Source organism: Oncorhynchus keta, chromosome 27 (assembly GCF_023373465.1).
Source record: "Oncorhynchus keta strain PuntledgeMale-10-30-2019 chromosome 27, Oket_V2, whole genome shotgun sequence".
Classification (NCBI taxonomy): domain Eukaryota; kingdom Metazoa; phylum Chordata; class Actinopteri; order Salmoniformes; family Salmonidae; genus Oncorhynchus; species Oncorhynchus keta.
Window position 1 is genome coordinate 31,263,777 of NC_068447.1, and position 27,562 is coordinate 31,291,338.

The window sequence follows — 27,562 nt, forward strand, 5'->3', positions numbered from 1 at the left end:
GTAAAACAACAGCACTCTCCTCATCAACGCTGTCTTCCTCTCTCTGTCTCCCTGTCACACACTCTCTCTTTCTCACACACATACACTCAGACAGATTCACACGCACGCACGCACGCACGCACACACACACACACGCACACAGTGTGTAATATGTGTGAGAGTGAGAAAGAAAGTAGAACAATCCAAAATAAGCCCCATTGAGATAGTCACATAACCCAGCGGTGATTGGTCAAAATATCTAAATGCGTGTACTGTGCTATAGTAATCCAGTGCTGGGTTAGTGATATAATGCAATGGGTTGGTTTTAACCCAGACTTTTTAGAGTGGTGAAAGACAGAGAGACAGAGAGAGACAGAGAGAGAGAGAGAGAGAGAGAGAGAGAGAGAGAGAGAGAGAAATGACAACCTCCATCTGCTGGAGAGACAGTTGCGTTTGCCAGCTAACCAACAGACCAATTTAACAACAACACATTCTCAGTAACAGTTACATAAACTTTTACATCTTTACTTGTGGTTGTTTATCTACCTTAATTTCACTGCTTAACCTGCCAAAATGTAATGACCAAAATGTAAATGTAAATGTCCAAATGCACAGTTGCAAAGTATGCTGGGTATTAATAATAATAATAATATATGCCATTTAGCTGACGCTTTTATCCAAAGCGACTTACAGTCATGTGTGCATACATTCTACGTATGGGTGGTCCCGGGAATCAAACCCACTACCCTGGCGTTACAAGCGCCATGCTCTACCAACTGAGCCACAGAAGGACCTCTGTGGCTATTAGTCTAATGACCTCTGTCCCACAACAATAGAAACTCTTTGTCCAAACAAAATTTGGTCAGTTCATTCTACATTAATTTATCTGGTGCACATCAAGTTCCACCGAGTTAAATCAGTTCTACAAGAGACAATTACATTCCGCCATAAAACATGAATGGATTGTGGTAATGTTAATGAAATATGGTAGAGCAAAACTTAAGGGCAACCAAAATAAATGTTTTGAGTGTAGAAGTTTCTTTATCTCTCAATGTTAGTCCACTGAGAGAGCGATAGAGCGAAATCAACCTCTCATGCACTCTCACATTCCTAATAGCTCACCTTCAAACACAACAAATTGGTAATGCAATGTTTGCTGTGTAAATCATATAGGCTATAACAGGTGATTTCAACAGCTGACTGCACCTGTTTGACACATTGACCCTGAGGTGCAAAAGAAGACCACCACGTGCTCTCTCTGTATCACGCAAGAGCTGAGCTTGTCATATGTAATGTTTTCACTTATCTCGCTGTGGTCATATCAGTATGTTGAGTCTAATGTGATGGGAGGTTGCCTACCTCCAACATCTTGTAATACAGGTGTGCAGATGGCCGAGGGCAAGACCAGAGTGACGGTTTGAGTTTGCAGTGTGGTCTCCAATATCACATATTTTACTTTAAAATGACGTCAGATGGGTGTCAGCCGAAGTAGGACTGGCAGGTTGTTATTCAGTCTGCGAGAGGAACGGAAAGGCACGGAGATATAGCACGGTGTGATAATATTGGACTCTCTCTCTTCAAATGACAAGTGCTTATTTTTCCCTATACCGCTTACCACACGCAACATCTCGCGCGGACGCGCTCACAGACTCTCTTCCAAAATAACCCGTTCTCTCACCAAGTCTCCTGTTTCTTTTTAAAAACATTTTAACCTAGTACTTACATTCATTTATTCAGAGATGTGCGAAATGTGGAATTTTGGCCAACGGTGACCTATCAGCATTTCGAAATTCTTCGGCGCATATTTTCGGGATTGACTGTTATAACCGTCCAAGCTGGGTATATTTCCTGATGTTTTGCTATGCTCTGCTTCTCAATAATGTAGAAAAGTGCGTGGTCATTTTCAGCGCCGAATCCACTGAGGATGCCAACGAATCACCTTGCCTCTCTGGTGTTCTTTTTCATAGCTTTTTGACTGTCTAGTGGAGTAAATTCGATGATTTATATAAAGACAAAGTTTGACCGACACAAGTGGTCAGAGGACACCTTTTGGTAAAAGCACAGTGGACCACCTGTCCACGGACTCGGTGCGTCCTTATCAACCTTATCAAATGAATGGGAAGATAATTGCCAAGTTAGAATAAGCAAGCAACGTCCAAGATATTTGCATATTCTCTCCTTTGGTGGTGTAATATCAGGCTTGACATCATATATGGAGTAATTGTATATGCGCAATGTTGAAGGATATTGCCTTAGAATGTTTGCATTAATGACATTTGGAGTAAGGTTCGTCATTTGAGTGTATTAGCCACTATCGACTTTTGTGGAAGCCATCTAAATGGGAGAATACCTGAAGAACTGACTCGAAATTGTTGTCGAGAAAATGTGGATAAAACGGTGTATTGCACGCAGGTAAGAATAATTTAGTCTCTACCTGATATCATTTACATTATATACGTTTTATGGTAAGTGGAACATGTCTGGTGGTGTTTTTCAATTTATAGTATATTATTGTTTCATATTTCATATACGCCCCTATCGACAAATGCTCTCTATAAATGGCGCCATGGCAAGAGTTATGAGCGTTTGCTGGAATTTAATATTACTTTATCAATTGTAGGGCTCACACAATACATAAATATTATTTATATATTTCTATGGTGTCTTTACTGTCACAATGGTTTTTAGATTGTGCATTCAATATTTCGAATGTGGGCATCAGTCGTACCAAGAATCGGGTTTCCAGCTATGTGAAGAAACTGAGCAAAACTTTCACTTACCGCACGCTGGGGGTCGCCAAACTTACATGCTGTTGCACGACACGACTGCAAGCCCGAGCTGGCAAATAGGTCGAGAGACACACACACACACACGCGCACACACACACACGCTATATTTTGTCATTGCCTAACACAAGTTCAATATGTATGAATTACAAGCCATAAGTTGTACCAGAACTGCCAACCTTGTTCCAAAGAGACTATGCTATAATTAAGCAATAAGGCACAAGGGGGAATGGTATATGAGTGCCTGGACACAGCCCTTAGCCGTGGTATATTGGCCATATACCACAAACCCCGAGGTGCCTTATTGATATTATAAACTGGTTACCAACTAAATTAGAGGAGTAAAAATACATGTTTTGTCATACCCGTGGTATATGGTCTGATATACCCAGTTTATAATTAAGCAATAAGGCCTGAGGGGGTGTGATATATGTCCAATATATCACAACGAATGGCTGTTCTTATGCACGACGCAACGTGAGGTGCCTGGATACAGCCCTTAGCCATGGTAGGTTGCTAGATCGAATCCCCGAGCTGACAAGGTACAAATCTGTCGTTCTGCCCCTGAACAAGGCAGTTAACCCACTGTTCCTATGCCATCATTGTAAATAAGAATTTGTTCTTAACTGACTTGCCTAGTTAAATAAAGGTAAAATAAATAAATACATATTGGCCATATACCACAAACCCCCGAGGTGCCATATTGATATTATAAACTGGTTAACAACGAAAATAGAACAGTAAAAATAAATGTTTTGTCAAACACATTTGAGTCATTTAGCAGACACTCTTATCTAGAACAACTTACCGGAGCAATTAGCGTTAAAGTGCCTTGGTCAAGAGCACATCAACAGATTTTTCACCTAGTTGGCTCAGGATTCAAACCTGTGACCATTTTGGTTATTGGCCCAATACTTTTAAGTGCTAGGCTACCTGCTTTCCACCCGTGGTATACAGTCTGATATACTGCAGCTTTCAGCCAATCAGCATTCAGCACTCGAACCACCCAGTTTATAATAACCCTTGAAATGGATGACATTACTTGTATATGACAATGTTGTGTTTTTGATACATATTAAAATGTCTACATGCCTAGTCATATTTATTGCATGAATTAGGTGGCTAATATGTCTATGAGATAGCATCATCCTGCACCACTAGATTCTTTGAAGTTTGTTCCTGTGGCTGCCCACATTAGAGCAGAGCTAATGTAAGCACATCCCTCTTGCCAAGTATGCTAATGTTTATGACAGCAGTTACATGGGAAAGTATCAAAAGCCAAGTGACATCTATCGTGGCACACCTTGTTACTCAGAACGCACAACTAGTTAAATGCCCCTAATGAACTAGCTACCCCTTCTCACACACTCAACATTAATTCAACATCAACTTAACATCAACCCTACATGAACTCAACATCACACCATTAGAGCCACACAACCAGTGATGCATATTGACTTCTGTGGTGTTCAGATAGGATGAGGCTGGTTGGTTGAGACAGGTTCCCCCTGTGAGAGGTAGAAGAGAGGCGTTTTATTTTTTTTATTCAGAAGGAATCTTTAATTAGGAAAGTAATAGTATGGGAGTGAACAAGCTTTTCAGGTGATTCACTGAATGCAGAATGGGAGGGACTCTGTCAATTGGAATAGGATTTCATGCTGAATTGTGTTTTTAATCACTAGACATTTATTTATTTCCCACTGAAACAAGGTTAGTTAGACATTATGGATAATGTTGAGGGTTGACTTCACAGTCAAACGATAATAATTGTGGACAGAGCAATCATTGCTTTGGAAGATTTAGAAATGAAAAGGCAGAACGCCTATAAAATGATTGGTCAGGTCAGTGACATCACAGCGAGAGAGCAAGAGATCGAGTCCCACAACACACACCCACCACATTTTCCTGGCCTGCTTTAAAATGCCATTAATTACCTTTATATAGGAGTTGGTTTTATCAGGCTGAAATATTATTCAAACAATTCTGAGAATTTTCAGACGCAGCATTCCATATTGAGATTCTATTATTGTGTTATTACTGTTCAGTGTTATCACTCTGGTTATGTTGATCCTAGAGGAAAGCCACAACAATTTGGTCTCCCTAATTCTAACATGTGATTATATCATTATGCGTGTTACCATGTGTGTGTGTGTGTGTGTGTGTGTGTGTGTGTGTGTGTGTGTGTGTGTGTGTGTGTGTGTGTGTGTGTGTGTGTGTGTGTGTGTGTGTGTGTGTGTTTAGGCTAGTAAAGTGCATAAGAAGCTGTTGATCTTAACCTATGAAGATTTAATACCACCTTGTGTTGCTGTAATAGTCAAATACTACAGGCAACATAAATAGTGTAGTAGCTACAGTAATGTGTCTGCTAACATCTGTTGTTTGTAGAATGGAAATGAGACATTTTGGACCTTGTTCAAACAACCTCATCAACTGGAAGCTTATTTTTGTATATATAATTTTTTTATCAATGAAATTACAGTTTAATTTGCTTAAATGAACATACAAGCACAGGGTTTAATTGAATAATACTTTGATGATTACAAATGAATAGCTTATTTCCAAATCACTATATTTCACTTTTGTGTTTTTTCACCAGAAATTATAGCTTATGGCAGGGGTGACAAAATCATTCCACGGAAGGCTGAGTGTCTGCAGGACTTTGATTTTTCGGTCAATTAAGACCTAAACAAACAGGCGAGGGGAGTTCCTTACTCATTAGTGACCTTAATTCATCAATCAAGTACAAGGGAGGAGTGAGAACCCGCAGAGACTTGGCCCTCTGTGCATTGAGTTTGACACATGTGGCTTATGGGGGCTTTCATCTGTGTGTAAAATATTAGTGTTCTCAGAATTTTGATTCATAGATTGTAGGTGTTGATTAAAATGTTTTTAGTTGTTGTTGCAAAACGTTATTCATCCATTCTTTAGCTGGAATGGAATGTTCGCACATACTGTATATTTGACTGTGATATGTGGTTGTCCCACCTGGCTATCTTAAGATGAATGCACAAACTGCAAGTCACTCTGGATAAGAGCATCTGCTAAATTACTAAAATGTAAATGTTTTCCATACAGATCTCATATTATTGTTTTGATTCATTTATTTTTCAATTTAAATTTAGCATCACAAATCTTTATAAGCATTTTTTATTTGCTACATTTGCTAAAACATAGCAGTACTACATTATCTGAGAGTGAAGTGGTTATATAGCGTTTTGCAAGAAAACATGATTATTTTTCTTTCTGAAATGAAACCATCTAGTGATAGATTTCAAACAAATACATGGATGTCAATGAACAACCCCATGCCATGATTAGATAGTGAAAAATACACCAATCTCTTTCATAAATTCCTTAAACAATAAAAGCTAATTGACCAACATTTCTGAAAATGGATTTATAGGGTTTTAGAAAAAAAGCTCTTCAAATGTAACACCAAATTCCTACACCTCCTGCTGCACAAGTTCCTCCATTGGGCTGGAAATATGGCTGTCTAGAAACGACAAAACAATCAACACAGTATTGACTAACCAAGCACGAATATATTGCTCATTATTCTAATCTAATCTGTCCTCTTCACAGACTAGCGAGAATGTGGTAGGACAGCACGTCACCTATTTGTACATTTTATACCAAAGCCAGTTGCTACTAAATATGAATAAAAATTCATTATTTTCGGGAATATAGATGATTGACTCATCGTGAACAGTTTCAAATTAGATAAACTCAAAGTAGACATTGTTCCCTTGAATCCCTCCCTCCCTGGGTTTCTCCTGGTGGGAGTGCCCCAAAATATTCATATTTTTAAATGTGGCCCCAAATGGTTTGTTATATTTAAAGATAATCTTCATTCTCCCTCTCATTGTGATGGTATAGAATAATACAGTCAGCATGCATGGCTCATCTTAACCAATAGGGATTCCTCCTGCTCTCCTCCTCCTTGGCATCAATGGGCCTTATCTTGAGCTCCTTTCATGGATGTCACACATGTGATGTCCCCGACGGTGAGCCCTGGCAGTAGTTAGATAGACCAGACAGCCTCTGCTACTGTTGCTGGAGGGGAAGACTTGGCAGGGCTGCCCGGATCCTTCGGGAGGGGTTTAGGGGTGGTATTTTTTGTGTGTGTCTTCGTTAATGAATGTATAACCATTTGATAACTAAAATCAACTTGATGTATTTCTAATTGTTGTTGAATTCTCGAGAAGGAACCTGAAAGTAAGCATTTTATGACGATGTATCTCGTACATACGACTAATAAAAAGTGAAACTGAAAATTCTAGATGGATCCTACACATTAAACATTTGGGGGTTCTACTAAGCTATAGTGAATCGTTTAAAGAAGGTCATACTGAGGATCATTTTGCTATTTGATTTGACATTTTAAGACCCCTTGAAGGATAGGAAGGGGAAAAAAAGAAAATATTTTGGGCCTTATTGCTATTAGTTCATACAAACACATGAATAATAGATTTACTACATGAAACAACAGTTAGTCCCCCCAAAAAATGAAAAGGAAGTTTGTTCTGAAGTGTCTGTCCTATATCTGAGAGAGATATGAAAGATCAGGAAACATTTGTCTTTATTTTTTAAATATTTTTTTACTTGTATTTAACCCCTTGTTTTTGGCACTGACAGTCTCTATATATACTTCCATATATTTTTTCAACTGGTACCAGGGACCTTCAGACAAGTCGTGTGAGGCTGTTGCGTCTCTGAGCTTCCCATCTCTGGAGAAGTGTGTGTGTGTGTTTGCATGCGTGCGTGCTTGCTTGCGTGCGTGTGTGTGCGTGCTTACAAACACCCTGCACTCAGCAGTCTGCTAAACCCAGGAGGGGAAGGAGAGCTGGTCCCTGTGACACACAGCAGTGACAACAAAACACAAACCGCCAACTTGGACCATGCTATTAACACCTGACGTAACAGTATACATCTCAGTTTGCCCAAACCGCACAGCGTGATCTTCTGAATCTCATTAGTGCGTTGTATAGCTTAAGAATTGCCACAACATAGAATGGAGTTGATCAGACCTCTTACTGTAGCACAGCACTGGCTGTTAATGTGGGTCACCTAAGTCAGAACTGTGATTCCCTGAATGGTGTTAAAGTTAGACTCAGCATAATGACATCAGCATTCACAACGGGGTTACTTCCTGCCTACAGAAACAACAACACCAGGATTCAAGACTGACACTAATTTGGCCCTACCTTGAGGCATGCCCATGTTGGGAAGAGCCAATACTGGCAGTCTTGGCAGATTTGAATTTTGTTGTTGTTGGTTTCTGTAGGCAGGAAGTTGCCTCGCCTTTCTTTAAGGGAATTGAAATACCACCACAAAAGAACAAGACTTTGAGACATTAGCCAGGTTATGTTGTTACATTGTTGTGTCATGGTAAAATATGCCTAACATCTGAAGAAATTACACGTTATGTGCATGACAAAGGTTTACTTAGAAGAGTTAGAATCAAAATGAATATTTCAGACCATCAATTTATTGAACTAAACACCATGCATGTCAACTACAAATATTCTCAATCTTGTCCGAAATATAGGCCGAGCTCCATTCCATGCAACTGAAACATACTATATTCCAACCACAATATGCTAACTGCAGAGAAGAGGTTTATAGCGAATTTGTGAGTGGTTTTAATGACCACTGCTGTAACCAAGAATTGCCACAGTTGCCAGTGTGTGAGCATGTGAAGGAGGATATGCGCTATTATTTCACTGAAGCACATCCATCGCACTGAACCGAGCCTGGGAAGCAGCGGAGCTCATACTTGATTCATGTAGTGAGCTTTTGTCGGATCAATACTGCCTCTACAAAGGATCAGATTTATCCGTCAGGGCACCTCCACTAACTGGCCTGCTGCATGCAGGCATGGAGGTCGTCTCTCAGCGGCCTGCTTTTCCGAAAATACTTCATAAATGAACAACAGGGATTTTCTGGGAATGGTTTCCCTTTTCCCTGTTCCATCCAGTCAGACGGCACAGTAATTGAGATGGCTGGATAGGAGGCGGAAACCTTGAGTATGAGAACTGAGTTGATTCTAACATTGTCCCATAAGTCCAATCAGGAAGCTTGGGGTGGTCCTTCCCCCATCCCTCTCCTTTCGCCATGCAGCCTCATCCCCCCGCTTATCTTTTTCAGCATGTGGGTCATGTACACAGTAGTGGAGGACGTTGTGCTGAGGGATTAATTAATGGAACGTCAAAGCGCCCTTGGCTGTTGCATCTTGGATCCTCCACATTTTTTGTCTTTCCAGGCGTAGGTTCCCACAGCTAGCGGAGAAGCAACATGACTTCATCCGCCCGTGGTAGCAGCTGCTGCCTGCTCTGCCTTACAGGCATGGTGTGTGTGTGTGTGTGTGTGTGTGTGTGTGTGTGTGTGTGTGTGTGTGTGTGTGTGTGTGTCTGTCTGTCTGTGTGTCTGTGTGTCTGTCTGTGTCTATGGCAGGGTTGACTTTTTACAGCTTTTCATGTGAGAACCTCAAGCATTGTGTTGAAACACTTGATATATTTTGTAAAATATTTACCACCTAGAGGCCTGCACTGAGGCAATCCATAAATCAGCAGAACCTTCGCTAAAGCAATTTACTCTGAAATAGTGGATTTCTACTGAGAAACCATGACGCTGGGCTAGTTCCCAGGTTCATAGGTTCGTTGTCGGAAGTTTACCTACACTGACACAAGTCATTTTTCCAAATATTGTTTACAGACAGATTATTTCACTTATAATTCACTGTATCACAATTCCAGTGGGTCAGACGTTTACGTACACTGAGTTTACTGTGCCTTTAAACAGCTTGGAAAATTCCAGAAAATGATGTCATGGCTTTAGAAGTTTCTGATAGGCTAATTGACATAATTTGAGTCCATTGGAGGTAAACCTGTGGATTTATTTCAAGGCCTACCTTCAAACCCAGTGCCTCTTTGCTTGACATCATGGGAAAATCATAAGAAATCAGCCAAGACCTCAGGAAAAAGTGTAGACCAAACGCCTGAACGTATCACGTTCATCTGTACAAACAATAGTACGTAAGTATAAACACCATGGGACCACTCAGCCGTCATACAGCTCAGGGAGGAGATGCATTCATCTCTCCTGGAGATGAACGTACTTTGGTGCGAAAAGTGCAAATCAATCCCAGAACAACAGCAAAGGACCTTGTGAAGATGCTGGAGGAAACAGGTCCAAAAGTATTTATATCCACAGTAAAACGAGTCCTATATCAACATAACCTGAAAGGCCACTCAACAAAGAAGAAGCCACTGCTCCAAAAACGGCGTAAAAAAGCCAGACTACGGTTTGCAACTGCACATGGGGACAAAGATCGTACTTTTTGGAGAAATGTCCTCTGGTCTGATCAAACAAAAATAGAACTGTTTGGCCATAATGACCATTGTTATGTTTGGAGGAAAAAGAAGGAGACTTGCAAGCCGAAGAACACCATCCCAACCGTGGTTGCAAATGGGTCTTCCAAATGGACAATGACTCCAAGTATACTTCCAAAGTTGTGGCAAAATGGCTTAAGGACAAAAAAGTCAAGGTATTCGAGTGGCCATCACAAAGCCCTGACCTCAATCCCATAGAACATGTTTGGGCAGAACTGAAAAAGCATATGCGAGCAAGGAGGCCTACAAACCTGACTCAGTTACACCAGCTCTGTCAGGTGGAATGGGCCAAAATTCACCCAACTTAATGTGGGAAGCTTGTGGAAGGCTACCTGAAACATTTGACCCAAGTTAAACAATTTCAAGGCAATGCTACCAAATACTAATTGAGTGTATGTAAACTTCTGATCCACTGGGAATGTGATGAAAGAAATAAAAGCGGAAATAAATCATTCTCTCTACTATTATTCTGACATTTCACAATCTTAAAATAAAGTGGTGATCCTAACTGACCTAAAACAGGGAATTTTTACTCGGATTAAATGTCAGGAATTGTGAAAAACTGAGTTTAAATGTATTTAGCTAAGGTGTATGTAAACTTCTGACTTCAACTGTACCGACGTGGGAATTCTAGTCATTGACTACAGCTCGGCGTTCATGTCACACCCTGACCTTAGTTGCATCTTGGTCCTCCTCTCTCTTTCACCCGAAGACAATCGTTACAGAATCACCCACCACCAAAAGACCAAGCAGCATGGTAACGGGCAGCAGCAATCAGGACTATTGGACTTGGGAGGAGATACTGGATGGAGAAGGACCCTGGACGCAGCCGGGGGAATATCGCCTCCCCAAGGCAGAGCTGGAGGCAGCCAAAGCGGAGAGGCGGCGGTATGAAGAGGCAGCACGGCAGCACGCCTGGAAGCCCGAGAGGCAGCCCCAAAAATGTTTTTTGGGGGGGCACACGGGGAGTGTGACTAAGTCAGGTAGGAGACCTGAGCCAATTCGCCGTGCTTACTGTGGAGAGAGAGAGCGTCGTACTGGTCAGGCACCGTGTTATGCGGTAGAACGCACGGTGTCTCCAGTACGCGTGCTTAGCCCGGTGCGCTACATCCCAGCTCCCCGCATCTGCCGGGCTAGGGTGAGGATCCAGCCAGGGCAGATGTTGCCAGCCCTGCTCTTCAGACAGCCAGTGGGTCTCCTCGGGCCAGGATATCCTGCGCCGGTGTTGCACACTGTGTCTCCCGTATGTCTGCACAGCCCAGTGCGTCCTGTGCCTGCGCCCCGCACGTGCCGGGCTAGAGTCACCATCCAGCCAGGACGGGTTGTGCAGGCCCTTAGCTCGAGACCTCCAGTGCATCTTCACGGTCCGGTCTATCCAGTACCACCAGTGCCAACACCACACACCAGACCTCCAGTATGCCTCCACAGCCCAGTACATCCTGTTCCTCCTCCCCGCACTTGCCCTGAGGTGCGTGTCTCCAGCCCGGTACCGCCAGTGCCGGCACCACGTACCAGGCCACCAGTGCGCCTCCAGGGTCCAGTACTCCCTGTTCCTGCTCCTCACACTCGCCCTGAGGTGCGTGTCCCCAGCCCGGAACCACCAGTGCCGGCACCACGCACCAGGCCTATAGTGCGCCTCGGCAGTCCTGTACGCCCTGTTCCTCCTCCCCGCACTCGCCCTGACGTGCGTGTCCTCGGCCCAGTACCACCAGTGCCGGCACCACGCACCAGGCCACCAGTGCGCCTCCAGGGTCCAGTACTCCCTGTTCCTGCTCCTCGCACTCGCCCTGAGGTGCGTGTCCCCAGACCGGTATCACCAGTGCCGGCACCATGCACCAGGCCTATAGTGCGCCTCGGCAGTTCAGTACTCCCTGTTCCTCCTCCCCGCACTTGCCCTGAGGTGCGTGTCCCCAGACCGGTACCACCAGTGCCGGCACCATTGACCAGGCCTACAGTGCGCCTCACCAGTCCAGAACGTCCGGCAACAGTACCCAGTCCAGAGTGTCCGGCAACAGTACCCAGTCCAGAGCGGCCGGCGATAGTCCGCAGACCGGAACCTCCCACGACAGGCCGCAGACCGGAACCTCCTGCGACGGGCCGCAGACCGGAACCTCCTATGACGGGCCGCAGACTGGAACCTCCTACGACGGGCCGCAGACCGGAACCTCCTACGACGGGCCGCAGACCGGAACCTACCATGATGGGTCGCAGTCCGGAACCTACCGTAACGGGTCACAGTCCGGATCCGCAGTCCGAGTCTCCCTCCAGTCCGGATCCGCCAGAGTCTCCCTCCAGTCCGGATTCGCCAGAGTCTCCCTCCAATCCAGAGGCGCCACTCACTCCAGACTCGACCATCAGTCCAGTGGCGTCCTCTAGTCCGTGGTCGGCGGTGAGGGTTCCCGCTCCAGAGACTTTAAGTAAGGGAGAAGTGGAGCGGGGTCCACGTCCCGAGCCAGAACCGCCACCTCTGATTTATGCCCACCCAGACCCTCCCATATAGTGTTAGGTGTGCGGCCGGGAGTCCGCACCTTTGGGGGGGGTTACTGTCACACCCTGACCTTAGTCTTCTTTGTTTTCTTTGTTATTTTGGTTAGGTCAGGGTGTGACATGGGTGATGTATGTGTTTTTATCTTGTCTAGGGGTTTTGTAGGTTTATGGGGGTGTTTTCTATTCTAGGTGTTTTGTAAGTCTATGGTTGCCTAGATTGGTTCTCAATTAGAGGCAGCTGTCTATCGTTGTCTCTGATTGGGAACCATATTTAGACAGCCATATTCTTTGGGTATTTTGTGGGTGATTGTTCCTGTTCCAGTGTTTAGTGTTCACGCTACGGGACTGTTTCGTCTACAAATACCTAGGTGTCTGGTTAGACTGTAAACTCTCCTTCCAGACTCACATCAAGCATCTCCAATCCAAAATTAAATCTAGAATCAGCTTCCTATTTCACAACAAAGCCTCCTTCACTCATGCTGCCAAACATAACCTCGTAAAACTGACTATCCTACCGATCCTTGACTTCGGCGATGTCATTTACAAAATAGCCTCCAACACTCTACTCGGCAAATTGTATGCAGTCTATCACAGTGTCATCCGGTTTGACACCAAAGACCCATATACTACCCACCACTGCGACCTGTATGCTCTCGTTGGCCCTCACTTCATATTCGTCGCCAAACCCACTGGCTCCAGGTCATCTATAAGTCTTTGCTAGGTAAAGCCCCGACCTTATCTCAGCTCACTGGTCACCATAGCAGCCCCACCGTAGCACACGCTCCAGCAGGTATATTTCACTGGTCACCCCCAAAGCCAGCTCCTGCTTTGGCCGCCTTTCCTTCCAGTTTTCTGCTGCCAATGAATGGAACAAATAGCAAAAATTACTGAAACTGGAGACTCATATCTCTCTCACTAACTTTAAGCATCAGCTTTCAGAGCAGCTTACAGATCATTGCACCTGTCTGTAGCCCATCTGTAAATAGCCCACCCAACTACCTCATCCCCATATTGTTTTTTTCTGCTTTGCACACCAGTATCTCTACTTGCACATTCATCTTCTGCTCATCTATCACTCCAGTGTTTAATTGCTAAATTGTAATTATTTCACCACTATGGCCTATTTATTCCCTTACCTCCCTAATCTTACTTTATTTGCACACACTTTAGGTTCCTGGAGAGCAGGCATTGTGCCCCTGATGATGCGTTGGGCAGACCGCACCACCCTCTTGGTTTTTGCATCAACAGTTTTCCTCTTGTTATATGTCACAGACGGTCACTCAATTACCCCATGTCAGTTAAAAGTCTAATGCAGCTATTTTATCTCAATATCAAATCCTTTATGGGTGACAATTATGTATATTACTGTGGTTGTTTTCAATTAAAATGGGAAAAAATAAACAAAAATGTATTCTTAGCAAGAAAATTAGCTGATATTGTCAGAGAGGTTTGGAACTCTCTTTCTTATTGGTCTATTAACTAATTTACTGCATGGTGATGTCACCATGGACGGCCAAGACTCCATCCCACCAAAACAGGCAGAAATTTCAGGCAGTCTTTTCAAACAGCTCTTTTCACCATTTCACAGTATTATTGCAACGTCATAGTGTGGAAATATATATAAAGGCTTTTGCATACACTTGGCAAAAAAAAAGTAACGTTTTTGAATTCTCTGGGTTAAAAAAAAAAGTTTATTCTTAAATTAGGGCGTTTTCACATGACATGCGGCACCCTGGTTTGGTTTACGGTAGTGTTTCTGAGAATTCTACAAAATACGTTTTGCAAGATCTGAAAATTACAGTTTCAGGGTATGATTAGCAAGACACACATTTTACATGACGTTAGCGAGCTATCTTGTTTACAATGGGCAAAAAAAGTTCCACACGACTCGCGTTTCTGCGTCACAATACCTGGTACTATGGTCCTAGATCTTGGACCCACTACTCACGCAGGTCCAGGATTAGTTTCAGCCAGGGTTCGTTTGCATTTCACACATGCTTTATTGCGTGGATCAGGGTGCCAAGCTCTCCAGGATCCGGATCATAAGAGAATATGTGAAAGTGCCCTTAGTCTAGTCAGCTATTTACAGTAAAGTTGTAGTAATCATGGCAAAATTACCGACCAGGGCACTTAGGGCACGTGCCCAGGGGCCCTGACCTCCAGGGGTCCTGACCTCCAGGGGTCCTGACCTCCAAGTGTTCTGATGTTCAGGGGTCCCCCATTGATTTTGTTAGTCACGCTAACTCAAATATCAAATGTACATGCCATGACAAAATGTCATAGAATTGTAGGAAATTTGCTTTTTAGACTACAAAAATGTATCCCACCCAATGTTTCCACACTGACCAGAAGCTGGAAACTGCACACTCCAATTAAAGTTCCAGCTTATACTTATTTCTCAAATAACACTGTTTGATTCATGATTTCAAAATGTCTTGCGATGGGAGGAGTGTGTATACTGTAGTGTGTGTGTGTATGTGAGAACATGCTGGGTGGTGTTTGCTCTAACGCTTACTCTAAGAGGTTGAGCACACAGGCCTCGCAACAGGCTCCAAATTGAGGCTCAATGGGCTCTCAGCCTTTCCTAAGACTTGCCATTTTAAACAGACTTATCGAAACCACACAGACCGCTATCAATATTCACAAAATGTGATTTCTTGAGCAAGCACAAGCCACTAGGCCTACCAAAAAACAGTATTTTGCTGTTACTTTTCTGTTGATGAACAAGTGACAAAAGTGATACATTTTCCAAGTGTCATGAACTAGGGCCCTGTGTTTTAGTTAACCTTTATTTTAAGCTTTTTATCAAACTGTCCCCTTTTCTTTTCATGTCAGATGGTAGAGGACCATCCTCAGACAATTTCTTTAATGTCACATGCACAAGTACAGTGAAATTCCTTTAACAATGTAGTACAGGCCTCCCGGGTGGTGCAGTGGTTAAGGGCGCTGTACTGCAGCGCCACCTGTGCCACCAGAGACTCTGGGTTTGCGCCCAGGCTCTGTCGTAACTGGCTGCGACCGGGAGGTCCGTGGGGTGATGCACAATTGGCCTAGCGTTGTCCGTGTTAGGGAGGGTTTGGCCGGTAGGGAAATCCTTGTCTCATTGCGCACCAGTGACTCCTGTGGCGGGCCGGGTGCAGTGTGCGCTAACCAAGGTTGCCAGGTGCATGGTGTTTCCTCTGACACATTGGTGTGGCTTCTGGGTTGGATGGCGCTGTGTTAAGAAGCTTGATTGGGTTGTGTATCTGAGGACCCGAGCCCGTACGGGAGTTGTAGCGATGAGACAAGATAGTAGCTACTAAACAATTGGATACCAGGAAATTGGGAGAAAAAGGGGTAAGAAACACACAAAAACAAACAATGTAGTACTAAAAATAACATAAGGGAGAACAAAAACAGACAAGATCACCAGTATGCTCAATCTAGTCTCCGTGGTTTAAGTTTAGCATATAAACTCTTAAATGTTTTAAATAGAAGCTTAGAGAATATTATCAATTATAAAATTCTAAAAATTCTACGCACACTTCCAAACATGATTAAAGCCTGCCAGAGGATGATGCTTTTCTCTTCTCCAGAACACCCACAATCGCCCACCTTCCCCCTGAATCCCCCCTCCACAACACTGCTACTCTTAACGGGGGCCAAGGCTGAGCCCGTTCTATCTCTGGTCCAGACGCTAAGACAGTTATTGGAAAAAAGGGAAACAACAGAGGCAATAAAGGATTAAAATAACTATAGACAAATTTGCTAATGGCCCTAATTTGAATCACTGCCACAATGTGACATTTACTCAGGGGATTATATGTAGGAGATAAGTAATGCATTGATGTCTCAAAAGAACACTAATGTTTTCCAGGCTTTGATAATAGATTCAGTGCCAATGGTAGTATTGGATAGAATGCAAGCTAATATGGAATGAGGCACTTTATATCTTGTATTTCCTAATTCTGTATCCCGAGACTACTGGCACCGCATTTACTTATTGTCTGTGACTGTGCAATATCTGACAGTGTGATAAAATAGGCCTAACCTTTTTTTGTGATGACTGTATGAAAGAATAACACGTTTTTTCCTCTTCTACTCGTGTCAGAATATGGCACATTCAATGAAGGAAGAGATTTTGTCTGGAGGACTGTAGTGCTGTAGCTAGATAAACTGGGGGAGTGGTTCATGTAATAAAAGAAGCAGCCATGTATCCTCATCATTCATGAATTCCCAATGTGGCAGCATTCATCAGGGTCCCTCCGAATCCCTGTCAGTATTTTGTATACACCCTGACATATTCCATTTGCCTTATCGTTAGTAATTCATTGAGTTTCTTGGACTGAAAGACGGGCTGCCATATTTTTCATTTCAATTACACCATTTTCTGTGAAGTCCGGCTATTGTAAATGTCTATATATCTCCGGAAAATGATAGCTGGTGTTTTACCAACATCATGGATGATTAACTTAATTGTACGCGTTCCTTTCTAAGTAACATTGGAGATTAACATCAATTCAGCTCTTGAGAGACACATGCATTACAGTGTACTATAGCGTCGTTCCATCAAGCTTAATTCAGGGGAAGAAGATGCCATTGCCAATTAACGTTCTCCCCATCATTCTCTCCAGTGAGCTAACTGTTCGTCTCACTCTAACTATCTGTAGAATAACAATTTACCAGTGATTCATTGATCATCTGCAGAATCAGCATTTCCCTTGAATGTCATGTTAACCATCCCTGACCAGGGTGACTGAGAATAAGAAAGTAATTAAGAGGTGAATGGTGCAGTAGATCTTCATAAGTGCTCTAATAATTCCATCCTAACCATCTCCAAGCCCCAGTCTTAAGCGCTGTAATATAGCTCTCGTTTTCCTAATGATACCTGTGTTCTAAAGTGGAGATGGTGGAGATTGTATCTCATTTGTTGATGTGAGTTCTTGGCAAGTTCTTCACATCATCTGCCACCCCAACCCATTCCTAAACCTACATCTTGAGCACCAGCCCTTCAAAGAAACTCAAAACAGTATGAAACCACAGGCTTTTTTGAGAAAGTTATTAATCACTTGGCTGTTTCAAGGTTCTGATAGAGGTAGCGATAGAGAAATCAGCCATGGAGACTCATTCACTTCACTACATTGCAGTGGGGGTTGATGTCGGTGCAATGTGCAAAGACGTCATAGGGGAACAGAAATGTGACTTTTTGTAATCTCTCTGTAATTTCCTTGTTTTTCTATATATTTTTTTCATAGTGGTCAGTCGTTTATTTCAGTCGTTTGGAGCAAGGTTGCTTAAGGCTATTCGGGCTTTAAAGTGCATCTCCACTGACCTCGTCTTAAAAACAGTGATTATTCTGGGTCAGACTCCCTTAAAGCGGCAATGCTCGTATTAATCGAAGTGGGAAGGAAGTGAAGGACTGTTTTCCTGCCCTTGTTTTGCCGTACCCCTCAAAATACGAGAGAAAGAAACCTCATGACCCGCTCTCTTCCTTATCTACTACTTAGGGTAATGTAAAAAAAAAAAAAAGGCTGCTTATGAATCGCGGCGATACAACCACCCACTGTGGATATTTTTGTTAATTTACGCTTCAGATGTAATTAATTATGGGGTAATTGCCATCCTATGGTGCATGTGTGTGTTTTGTGTGCCTATTTAGACTTTGGGGGGTTTACTGTAATTTCCAAACCCATGTTGGTGTGCACACACTTCTGATGTTAACCATGATAGTAATATGAAATGCTCAGTCTAATCTGCCAATATGAAAAACATGTTTTCCAATTCCAATCAAGGTCAACTACATTGTCCTAATCCTAATAATGTTCATTCGTTTCTGTCGATGAATCCTTTTAAGATGCAGCTATAGCGTCATTCATTGGAACAAGACTACTGTGCTATTTTCCATCCAGACTCACTGTCGATGGTGCATTGACACATGGTTGTTTGGGGAATGCATCAACATGATGTCAGCTTGTAATACCACAATCTGCTGCTGCACCAAAAACAATAGCAGAGCCCCGGTCCCTCTCCTTGCATGCTTGAAGCTATTCATAGAACCCAGGGCCTCGGCTCTCTTCTGCTCTCCTCTTAACTACACTCGTGGGGCCATTGTTGTAATTTGATGAAGCAGTCAAATCTGTCCTGCTGCCAGTGGGCTCCCAATTGCTGTTTCTGCCTGCACTGCCCCCGTGAGTCAGATGAAAGGGATCCTTCCTTGTTCCATGGGCTGTATGTGATCACACAGTTTCCCCCCGCTACACCACTCTGCAACTGTTCAGGAGTTCCTCTCAAGGTAAAGCAAATGCTACCCCCCATCCCTCCCGTCCCTCCCTCCCATTTCCCCCACTCTTCTATTTTAAGTATCATAACCCTCATGTGGGCAGGTGCTCGAGGCTGCCAGTTTCAGGAGAGGAGAGGTAGAATGAATGGATTCCCATTGTATTAGCTACTGCTGATAATTTGCTTGAGTTTCAGATGCCTTTCAATGCCCTTTCAATGCTCTTCATGCAGAGATGAACCTGGTTCTTAGTGCCACGACTGTGGTTTTCAGAATGTCGATCCTTACCACCGCGTACCCTAAAGGTGATGGAAGGCCTTGGCAATGCTGTGTCTTTGCAATGAAAAACAAGGAATAAAAAGCAGCCTTTTCAGACAACTTGGCTAACTTGGTCTTATGTCAGAATACACACAGGCATAAAATGACAGAGGCCGTTCTCTCCCAGTCAACTGAAAATTGATCCTGTTACGTAAATCACTATACTCTTCCAGAGTTGTGAAATATGTAATTACAACAAGCTTTGTAATATTCACGGAGTGTACAAAACATTAGGAACACCTGCTCTTTCCATGACAGAATGACCAGCTGAAAGCTATGATCCCTTATTGATGTCACCTGTTAATTCTTTAGAGTCTAAAACCTTGTGGGGAGGGGCGACGCTAAGATGACATATGGAATTGTTTTAAGATGGATACTATGGATAATTTAGCTATTTGATTTGGAATTTTAGGACCCCTTGAGGTATACCCAAAAATATTACAAAATTATTTGATCAAATATTTATTTTGAACTGTACTACTGTAGCCCATAGAAAGTATTTGAATAACACATTCATAAATGGAAAAAATTGAAAAAATGAAAAAATTTATAATATAAAACAAGGTTCTGAAGTGTCTGTCCTAAATCTAGAAGATATAAGAAAACTCAGGAAATATATATACAGTGCCTTCGGAAAGTATTCAGACCCCTTGACTTTTTCCACATTGATCAATCTACACACAATACCCCATAATGACAAAGCAAAAACAGTTTGAAAGGTTTTTTTTTGCTAGCAAAAACTTTATTTAAAAAATATCTAAAAACGGAAATATCACATTTACATACGTATTCAGATCCTTTACTCAGTACTTTGTTGAAGCACCTTTGGCAGCGATTACAGCCTTCAGTCTTCTTGGGTATGCCGCAACAAGCTTGGCACACCTGTATTTGTGGAGTTTCTCCCATTCTTCTTTGCAGATCCTCTCCAACTCTGTCAGGTTGGATGGGGAGCTTTGCTGCATAGCTATTTTCAAGGTCTCCAGAGATGTTCGATCAGGTTCAAGCCAGGGCTCTCGCTGGGCCACTCAAGAACATCCAGAGACTTGTCCTGAAGCCACTCCTGCGTTGTCTTGGCTGTGTGCTTAGGGTCGTTGTCCTGTTGGAAGGTGAACCTTCACCCCAGTCTGGAGTCCTGAGCGCTCTGGAGCAGGTTTCCATCAAGGATCTCTCTGTACTTTGCTCCGTTCATCTTTGCCTCGATCCTGACTAGTCTTCTAGTCCCTGCCGCTGAAAAACATGCACCACCATGCTTCACCGTAGAGAGGGTGCCAGGTTTCCTCCAGACGTGACGCTTGGCATTCAGGCCAAAGAGTTCAATCTTGGCTACATCAGATCAGAGAATCTTGTTTCTTATGGTCTGAGAATCTTCAGGTACAATTGGGCTGTCATGTGCCCAATTGACTTCCGTCTGGCCGCTCGAATCAAATCAAATAATTTGTCACATGCGCCGAATACAACATGTGTAGACCTTGAAATGCTTATTTACAAGTTCTTAACCAACAATGCAGTTCAAGAGATAGAGGTAAGAAAATATTTACTAAATAAACAAAAGTGATTTAAAAATAAATAAACAAGTAACACAATTAAATTACATAACAATAACGAGGCTATATAGAGGGGGTAACAGTACTGAGTCAATGTGCAGGGGTACAGGTTAGTCAAGGTAATTTGTAAAGTCACTATGCATAGATAATAAACAGTGAGTAGCAACAGTGTAAAAACAAAGGGGGGTGTAAACGTAAAAAGTACGGGTGGCCATTTTATTAATTGTTCAGCAGTCTTATGGCTTGGGGGTAGAAGCTGTTAAGGAGCCTTTTGGTCCGAGACTTGGCGTTCCTGCACTGCTTGCCTTCCTCTGACACCGCCTTGTATATACTGTAGGTCCTGGATGTCAGGAAGCTTGGCCCAATGTACTGGGCCATACACACTACACTCTGTAGTGCATTAGGTGTGACAGGTGTGCGTAATGATGGGCAGTGGGAGCAGGCGTGACACAAAGAGATACTTGCAGTATATCACTGTGTATGATGTTATAATATCTTATGTAGGTGTTATAATGGCTTTATGAATGCAGGCATATATGAAAATGGTGAACAATTTGCCAGCACACCGTCAAATCGCTGATGAACAGCAGATCAACATTCAGTTTGATGTGTGTGATCCTTAAGTGTAAGGTCTCCAAAATATATGTCACCAGTTAAATGTTGTACTGACTTTGCACAGCACTTTTGGAGTAGCTGCTGAGGGAAAAAAATGTAACTGTAGATGTTTTCCTGTCAAGGGTCTTACACCTAGATGATTAAATGGCCGCTGCACTCTTGTGGATAGCAACCTAGCTCGAGTCTGATGCCTTGGACAGGCTCCCATTTTAAATGTGCGGAATCCAATGAAGGCAATAGCAAAACCTGAATCTACCTCGCCTCATACACTAGACGTACTATAGTAAACACAAATCTGGGACACTGAATTGAGTATGATATGTTACATTTTGTATGGTTACATAGGATAGAAAGTTACTTAAGACAAAAGCAAAAGCAGAGTGGTCAGTGTGGATGGGTAGGTGCATAAAGTGAACGTTATATACACCCAACTATCTAGCGATCCAAAGGTTGCGTTTTCGAATCATCGCGGACAACTATAGCATTTGAGCTAATTAGCAACTTTGCAACTACTTAGCATGTTAGCTAACCCTTCCTCTAACCCTAACCTTCAACCCTAACCCCTAGCCTAGCTAACGTTTTCCACCTAGATAACCTTAGCGTTAGAAGCAAAACTTCCTAGCTAACATTAGCCACAACAAATCAGAATTCGTAACATATTATACGTATTGAAATTCATAACATATTGCACAAATTGCCATTCGTAACATATTGTACAAATTGTAATTCATAACATATCGTACGTGGATGATGGAAATCCACACACTAATGCATACAAAACAAAACGTAACATGTCATGCTGAATGGAATGTCGCGGATTTATATTTACTATATTACATCTAACCCTAAGTCCAGGTTGAATAAATAGGTAGCAACAGTAACCAAGGGGGCGGAGCTTAAGGAAGGGTGAATTAGAAACTCGATTTAATCCATTCCACCTAGTGGTGCACTATGGACGATATTAAACTATTTTTACAGTGTTGCAGCTGACATGATTGATGAAGACTTGAGACAATTTTTCCATTTTGGCAGCTGTAATGTCCTTTGGTCTTGTATAACAATCTCAAGGTTATTTAAATATTATTGACAACGAGTTGCACCAATGCCCCTGCTCCTATGACATGATGTTGGAAGCAGAGGTGAGATTAGGGACTGCAACAGGGCACCACCAACATTTTAGGGTGGGAAACGGAATGGATTTCTGTTGAAAATGACAGGAAAACTGATTTTGAATTTCATCCCCTAAAAATTAAAATGTAACCCTCAGATGTTTGCGTTTATGGACCATCCAAACTGTACCACCTACTGTAGAAATGAAACACATGCTCTCTGAAGCTTGCATATCGTTGCCCATTGATTTGACCTCAAGGTCATTTTTTAAAACTTTGTGTGGGAGAGAGCATGATACAACAATTGCTGGCATAAATACACCATCAATTGCTAGACACCTAACAAAAAGCCTCAGTTACTGTATCGGCTCTGAAAATGTCAACAGCTTAAACCACGAGACAATGCCTCTAGGGCTATAAATCACGTAGAAAATACGAAACACTGATTCAGTGGGTACCCGCCTACCTGCCATTGCACCTACTGTAGCTCTTTCAGCCAAACAGAGGGAAGGTGCTTTCACCAAAGCACCTTTCAATGGCTGTGTTGGGAAGGGAAATTATGTGTTCCCAGTGCAAGGGTTGTCGAGGGCAATGCTGATATAATGTCTATTGATGGCGGTGTGGAGCAGTGGGGAGCTGAGTGAAGGGGCTGGTGGGGGGGGGGTGAACTAGATTATTTAAAGGCCTGCCTTTCTCACCTCCCTCTGGTGAAGAACCTGGATCTGCCAAAGGCCTTGTTTCTGCTGCTACCCGACTCCCAGGAAGAGTTCTAATTACAACCTATATTACACACAGCATTACTATACTGTGAGCATGGCAGACCTCCACTTGCCCAGCCAGAAGACAAAAATTATAGTGGAATAACTGATTAGCTTGATAGGCAATGTTTTTCTTTAGCACTTTGTATAGTACAGGATTCACACCCGAGATGGAGTAGCAGCAATATGTGTTTGTTTTTGCCCGTTGTTTTGTCCCGTGTAAATTTTCAGCTTTTTCCGGGGTTTTTTCTCAGTTTTTTCACTTTTTCCATTTTCAAATTAAATATACTTTCCTGCAACCTGCCTCACCCAACATGGTACGGATCTGCAATTTTTTTTTACCTTATAACTGGAACCTCCATCAGAAGCTAGCCTTCAGAAGATACCCAGCTAATTAGCTACTAGCTATTTAGTCATTGTTAGCCACTGCTAGCAGTCTTTACCTTTAGAACAGACACCATCCGCTTTAGCCAAGATAGCCCAGATAATATCTGCCAGTCTGCACAGCGTGATATCAGCCTTGGGCATATCGGACTGCTTTTTTCCCCCACTACATCACCGGATTCCTGCCGAAAGCTCTGGACCATTACACCGGATCATCGCAGCTAGCTATCTGCTACTGAGTGACTATCGTGGCTAACGCCCTTGTCCAGAAGCAAGCACCAGTTAGCCTCGAGCTAGGCCCATTCCCCTGGCTAGCAAATTAAGTACACCAACTACAATACCTCTCTTGCCAATTGGCCTGGACCCCTTTGTCGACACGAAGCCACGCTGATCCATCACGACTGGTCTGCTGACGTATTTCGGCCGATGTTCTCTCAACCGGCCTCTGCGTTGTTGATATCGGTTTTGGACCCAGCTACTAGCCCCGGCCCACGAACTCTCTGAGCACCGTGTCTTCCGCTCATCTAGCGCTGTGACAACTGCCGTGCGGCTCCCTGTTTCATCCATTTCTGCTTATTGGAACCTATGATCAATTGGCTACACAGCTGATGCCTACTGGACTGTTAATTAACACGGTACTCCATTTTGTTTATCTGTCAGCCCCAGCTAACTGACCCTCTCTGCCCATTCAATGCCATTTATCCGTTGTTGTTGTCTTAGCTGTTTACCCGTTATTGTCTTAGCCCTCCCAATCAACACCTGTGATTGTTTTATGCCTCCCTCTAATGTCAATATGCCTTGTATACGTTTTTTTAGGGTAGCTATCATTGTTTTGTTTTAGTGCGGTGCCCCTAGTCCCGCTCTACATGTCTTAGTTAGCTCCCTTGCCCAACCCCCCACACACGCGGAGACCGCACCTAGCTTAACTGGCGCTTCCAGAGATGCAGCCTCTCTCATCGTCACTCAATGCCTAGGTTTAGCTCCACTGTACTCGCACCCTACCATGCCCTTGTCTGTGCATTATGCCCTGAATCTATCCTACCATGCCCAGAAGTCTGCTCCTTTTACTCTCTGTTCGGAACGCAGGAGACAACCAGTTCTGCTAGCCTTTGGCCGTATCCTTATCCTACTCCTCCTCTGTTCCTCTGGTGATGTAGATGTTAACCCAGGCCCTGTGTGTCCCCAGGCGCTCTCATTTGTTGATTTCTGTATCGAAAAAAAACTAAAAAAATTTCCGCCTAGATAGAAATACTTAAAGTAGTTGTAATCTACTGTAGAGATAGCCTGCAGAGTTATGTCCTACTATCCATGTCTATGCCCAAACAGTTCAAGCTTCTACTTTTAAAAATCCATCTCTCCAGAAATAAGTATCTCACTGTTTCCGCTTTTTCCGCTTGTTATAGACCCCCCTCAGCTCCCAGCTGTGCCCTAGATACCATATGTGAATTGATTGCCCCCAATTTATCTTCACAGTTTGTAATGTTAAGTGACCTAACCTGGGATATGCTTAACCCCCCGTCCGTCCAACAATCTAAGCTAGATGCCCTCAATCTCACACAAATTATCAAGGAACCTACCAGGTACAACCCCAAATCCGTAAACATGGGCACCCTCATTTATATCATCCTGACCAACTTGCCCTCTAAATACACCTCTGCTGTTTTCAACCAGCGATCATTGCCTCATTGCCTGCGTCCGTTATGGGTCCGCGGTCAAACGACCACCCCTTATCACTGTCAAACGCTCTCTAAAACACTTCTGTGAGCAGGCCTTTCTAATCGACCTGGCCCGGGTATCCTGGAAGGATATTGACCTTATCCCGTCAAAAGTGCCTTCCTCACCATCTTAAATAAGCATGCCCCTTTCAAAAAATGTAGAACTAAGAACAGATATAGCCCTTGGTTCACTCCAGACTTGACTGCCCTTGACCAGCACAAAAACATCCTGTGGCGCACTGCACTAGCTTCGAATAGTCCCCGCGATATCCAACTTTTCAGAGAAGTCAGGAACCAATATACACAGTCAGTTAGGAAAGCAAAGGCTAGCTTTTTCAAACAGAAATGTGCATCCTGCAGCACTAACTCCAAAAGTTTTGGAACACTTCCATGGAGAATAAGAGCACCTCCTCTCAGCTGCACACTGCACTGAGGACAGGAAACACTGTCACCACCGATAAATCCACGATAATTGATCATTTCAATAAGCATTTCTCTACGGCTGGCCACGCTTTCTACCCCAACCCCGGCCAACAGCTCTGCACCCCCTGCAGCAACTGGCCCAAGCCCCCCCCCCCTTCACCCAAATCCAGACAGCTGATGTCCTGAAAGAGCTGCAGAATCTGAATCCCTTCAAATCAGCTTTGCCAAACAATCTAGGCCCTCTCTTCCTAAAATTATCCACCGCTATTGTCACAACCACTATTACTAGTCTGTTCAACCTCCCTTTTGTATCGTCTGAGATTCCTAAAGATTGGAAAGCGGCCGCGGTCTTTCCCATTTTCAAAGGGGGAGACACCCTAGACCCTTGGTTTCTCTAAAGACTGCTTCGCCTGGTTCATTAACTACTTCTCAGACAGAGTTCAGTGTGTCAAATCGGAGGACCTGTTGTCCGGACCTCTGGCAGTCTCTATCTCCAATCCAAAGTTAAATCTTGAATCGGCTTCCTATTTTGCAACAAAGCCTCCTTCACTCATGCTGCCAAACATACCCTTCGTAAAACGGACTATCCTGCCGATCCTTGACTTCGGCAATGTCATTTTCAAAATAGCCTCAACACTCTACTCAGCAAATTGGACGCATTCTATCACAGTGCCATCCATTTTGTCACCAAAGCCCCATATACTACCCACCAGTGCGACCTGTATGCTCTTGTTGTTAGTATATTAGTCACCAAACCCACTGGCTCCAGGTCATCTATAAGTCTTTGCTAGGTAAAGCTCTGCCTTATCTCAGCTCACTGGTCACCATAGCAAAACCCACCCATACCCAGCAGGTATATTTCACGGGTCATCCTCAAAGCCAATACTTACTTTGGCCGCCTTTCCTTCCAGTTCTCTGCTGCCAATGACTGGAACGAATTGCAAAAATCACTGAAATTGGAGACTTATATCTCCCTTACTAACTTCAAGCATCGGCTGTCAGCTTACCGATCGCTACAACTGTACACAGCCCATCTGTAAATAGCCCATCCAACCAACTACCTACCTCATCCCCATATTTATTTTTATTTTTGTTCTGCTCTTTTGCACACCAGTATTTATACTTGCAGATCCTCATCTGCACATCTATAACTCCAGTGTTAATTGCTCAATTGTAATTACTTCTCCACTATGGCATATTTATTGCCTTACCTCCTTACTTAATTTGCACACTCTGTATATAGATTTTCTATTGTGTTATTGGCTTTATGTTTGTTTATCCCGTGTGTAACTCTGTGTTGTTGTTTTTGTCACACTGCTTGGCTTTATCTTGGCCAGGTTGCAGTTGTAAATGAGAAACTTGTTCTCCACTGTCCCACCTGGTTAAATAAAGATGGAGAAAAAAAGAAAAATTGTATATTTAGTTTTTATGCATATTGTGCATATTGTGTGTTTCTACGACACTGGGTAGGTGACTGCCAATGGAATATTTTTCTACGTCACTGGGTCGGCGACTTAGAGTATGCTGGAGATACAAAGCCTCTAAAGAACAAACCTTTAGTACTGCATAATTATTTTCTAGACCACATTCAATCACTTGCAAACTGACAGGAGAGCGAACTGACAGGAGAGCACTATGTTCAGACCTTGTGTATAGTAACGTGCATATTGCAAGTAACTGCCCTTGATCCTTTGTGTTGTCTGTATATAGCATGGCTTAAATTGGTTTTTCCCTTAGTTGCTGGAGTGATGTGCACAACCAGTTACGTGGCATTATTTACCTTGAAACTAATACATC

At 43.2% G+C, this 27,562-nt stretch overlaps 1 protein-coding gene across 1 annotated transcript in view; it reads left to right on the forward strand.

The window, feature by feature from the left end:
* Positions 1 to 1,418: 1,418 nt before the first annotated feature.
* ajap1 (adherens junctions associated protein 1) overlaps positions 1,419 to 27,562 on the forward strand; it is an 83,082-nt gene continuing 56,938 nt past the window's right edge. The window contains exon 1 of the mRNA XM_035737968.2: positions 1,419 to 2,391. Coding sequence (XP_035593861.1) covers positions 2,363 to 2,391 — 29 coding nt within the window. The 5' untranslated portion in view covers positions 1,419 to 2,362. The remainder of the gene's footprint in view (positions 2,392 to 27,562) is intronic.